General features: G+C 34.3%; 1 protein-coding gene across 1 annotated transcript in view; it reads left to right on the top strand.

The window, feature by feature from the left end:
- The first annotated feature begins 3,152 nt into the window (after positions 1–3,152).
- PPIG (peptidylprolyl isomerase G) overlaps positions 3,153–3,710 on the top strand; it is a 79,383-nt gene continuing 78,825 nt past the window's right edge. The window contains exons 1-2 of the mRNA XM_042781284.1: positions 3,153–3,213; positions 3,300–3,374. Of these exons, the coding sequence (XP_042637218.1) occupies positions 3,153–3,213; positions 3,300–3,374 (136 nt within the window). The remainder of the gene's footprint in view (positions 3,214–3,299; positions 3,375–3,710) is intronic.

The raw sequence follows: 3,710 nt of genomic DNA, 5'->3' as shown, positions 1-3,710 counted from the left end.
GAGCTGTCTCCCTGTGCATAAACAGCCCTTCTTGCTCCCATGATTGATCTCTCCAAGGAGTGTGTCTATTAGACCTCAGGTAAATGTTCAGCTCATATGCCTGTCTTTTGTTTGGCTGGAAGCCACAGGTGTGGATTCATTCCCAGACCTGAAGACAGCTAGGGGCCATAGTCTCAGTGATTCCACCAGGCTCTATTGGACCTGCGAAGCTGGTCCTCCCCCCCCCCCCTTTTTTTTCCAAATGATTTTGAGTGTTGTTCTACATTGTTCTCCCTCTCTATCCAGGATCTCCTACATAGATACCCCTTCAAGTGGTTGACAGTGGTAGCCAGGCACCATCTAGTTCTTCTGGTCTCATAGGCATATAGGCTATGGATCGCATGGTGTACCAGCCGCTAGGACTAATTGTTTCCATGAATCTTTGGTTTTCTTCATTCTTTGCTGTGGATGAGGAGAGAACCATCATTGTATCTAGATGGCTGCTTGCAAGCTTTTAAGATCCCAGTCAAAGTAGGAGGTAGAGCAATGTTTTGTGTAGTGTGTTATGCCAATTGAGCTTGATTTCCCCTTTGACTATGGTACTGAAGGCTATAAATCTTTATAGAAGCCCAACATTGTATCTAGATGGTTGCTTGCAGGCTTTTAAGATCCCAGTAAAAGTAGGAGGTAGAGCAATGTTTTGTGTAGTATGTTATGCCAATTGAGCTTGATTTCCCCTTTGACTATGGTCCTGAAGGCTGTAAATCTTTATAGAAGCACGTTGTTTCATCTTTCTCCCATGGAGCTGCTGGTGAGTTCGAGCTGTCTAACTTTTGGTTAGCATCCGAATGCTTTAACCACTACATCACCAGGTGCCCCTATGTGTCAAGGGTTAAGAGTAATTAGGAGTTATTTTTTGAGCTTTTATGACTTTTTCCTGGTTTTCAAATCTGTAGTTTGTTTAAAAGAATATAGTATATGGGAAAGGCCCTCTGGTGGCATAGTAGTATAGATAGTATACTAGTAGTATGGTTAGTAGTCAAATAAGGCATTTGACTACTAACCAGAAGGCTGGTGGTTCACACCCACCAGCTACTCCTTGGAAGGAAGATTGGGCAATGTACTTCCATAGTGATATTGCCTCAGAAACCCAAGGAGGAGTTCCGATGAGTCAGATCCAACTTCATGGCAGTGAGTTTGGTTTTTTAGTATATGGGAAATAATTATAATCATGAACAATTTGGAATGTTTTTCTAGTGCTGTGCTTATTTATAAAACATAAATAAACTTTTCCCCTCAAAATAGAAAATTTAAGGTCTATAACATTTATTTGGAAAATAAAAACAATCATTTATTAAATATTAATTTAATGTTATTTAAGATAGGATCATTCCTCATTTATGAATTTAACAGTATTTTTAATTCCAAGTTTGTAAGAATTAAATTCTATGAAACTAAAAACTAATGCTACAAACTTGGCAGGATATTAAAAGTGCTAGGGTCAAGGAGGGGTCGCTATGAGTCAGGTCTGACTCGATGGCACATAACAACAACAACAAGGGTTTGTTTTAAGGAAGCCTGTGTCTGTAGTTTACTGAAGGATTGCACGGTGTCTTTCTTCCTTTGATTTATGTGAAACAAATTCCAATATCCATTATTTTTATTAGAAATATAAAATGGAGGAAGTTATGAGAAAATTGTGTTTTTTCCTCTTTCTATGCAGTAATATGAAAAATGAATATGCCAATACTTGGCTGAATTTGAATATAATGTAATCTATTTGTTATGTAATTTAATCCCTAATAATTTAATCAGCGTTAAACCAATGAATATGTATAATTTATGTTTTTCAAATAGTTGGTAACTGCGTAAAGGAGTTCTGTTCCTCTCTTTGGTTTTGTTATTATATGTTCTGATTTGTGGTTTATGTAACATAAAATTATTAAAGGATAGTGATGGATATGTGATAAAATTGAATAGAATTAAATTCACACAAGTGAATACAAGTAACACTGAGGAAATATGAATAAGATAGGTGGATTGTATCAAGGTGGATATCCTGGTTATGCTGTTATTCTCCAGTTATACAAAATGTTACCACTGGGGGAAACTGGATAAAGTATACACTGGATCTCTGTTTTATTTATTACAACTGCATTGAATCTACAATTATCTCAATAAAAATTTCAACTGGAAATTGATAAGGGGGGAGTATGTTTAGAGTAGAGAGTATAGGCCATTCCAAGCCTCTTTGGATCTAAAATATTGTATACTATGTGTTGGACCACCAGCTTAATTTAGATATAATTTTTTGAAAAGTGTATATACTTCAGTTAGTCTCAAATGAAACTGTCGTTTTTATAATCTTTCACTTGGATTCTATTTATATGTGGTGGCTTTGTTTCTTCACCCTACAATGTCATCCTCCACCAAGTATTATAATTCAGACATTTTAAGTCCTTAAAATAAATGTTTTATCAAAAAAATATCCATTAAATGTTAGCTGTCTGCTATATAGATAAAGTTGTTACACAGCTTATCTCCCTTGTTGGTATTTTTTGTGTCTATACTAGCATATTAGTAAAGGCTGTTCATGATCAGAAAGTAGTCTCATGTTACAAAACTTAATGTACTTCAACTCAGAATATAAACCTACAGTGTATTACTGTCATTAAAATAGCCACTTACCTTTTTCCTACATGATTTGTTATTGCTATATTTTAGGAATTTGAATGTTTTTCTTTTTAAAACTATTTTAATCAAACTCTCATTTTCATTTTCTAGGCGCAAAAGTATTGGATCAGTTGTCCTAGATTTTTGCCTTCCTGTTTAAAGGTAATCTGCTTGTTGAGTTTACTACCATACAGACTATACAATTTACAATTTGGGTTAGCAGTCTATATTCAGTTGGTAAAATAGAAACTGAATTATATGATAATAGTGGAATCTTTTCTCTTTTAAGTCTTTTCTGTTTGTCTGATAACGTAGTATCTAAAAAGGAAGTGCTAATGCTCTTTTGTGATTTATCTCATGGAAATAAATGTCAAAATTCAAACTACATTTCTAGTTTTTGTTCCACAGATTTTTTTTTCCCCCCGGAAATTTCTGAAATATCTTTGCTGTTTTAGTTTGCCTTAAACTACATTTTACTCACAGATTGAATTATTGGAGCCATGGGAATAAAAGTTCAGCGTCCTCGATGCTTTTTTGATATTGCCATTAACAATCAACCTGGTAAGAAAAGGAATGTTCTTGTTTAACATTTATATACAAGCATTTAATATTTTAAAGAGATTTAAACCAACTACCTTCTTTTTCAGCTGGAAGAGTTGTCTTTGAATTATTTTCTGATGTGTGCCCTAAAACATGCGAGAACTTTCGTTGTCTTTGTACAGGTTTGTTGATATTTTCATTTGCCCTAACAATGGTCCCACTTGATTATGACTTGCTTTAACTTTTGTTTTACCATATTTTAGATTCCTTCATATGTATTCTTTGATTACTTCCTTCTCTTAACATACAGATTATTCCATATTTATGATAATAATTCTTCTTAGAAAAATTAGTTCTAACAGGATCTTTTTTTTTTTTTATTTTATTTTGATTTGGGTGAAGATTTACAGAGTAAATTCACTTTTCATGCAGCAGTTCACATATACTTTGTCTCATGTCATTGACCAAAATTTACCACAATGCAACAGCTCCCCTCCCACTTCCTCCCCGTAGTTACC

Source organism: Orycteropus afer, unplaced genomic scaffold (assembly GCF_000298275.1).
Source record: "Orycteropus afer afer isolate SDZICR_OR568_19922 unplaced genomic scaffold, OryAfe1.0 scaffold00001, whole genome shotgun sequence".
In the NCBI taxonomy this organism is placed as follows: Eukaryota; Metazoa; Chordata; class Mammalia; order Tubulidentata; family Orycteropodidae; genus Orycteropus; species Orycteropus afer.
Note: the sequence above shows the minus strand (reverse complement) of the source record. Positions and strands in the feature narration are given on the sequence as shown.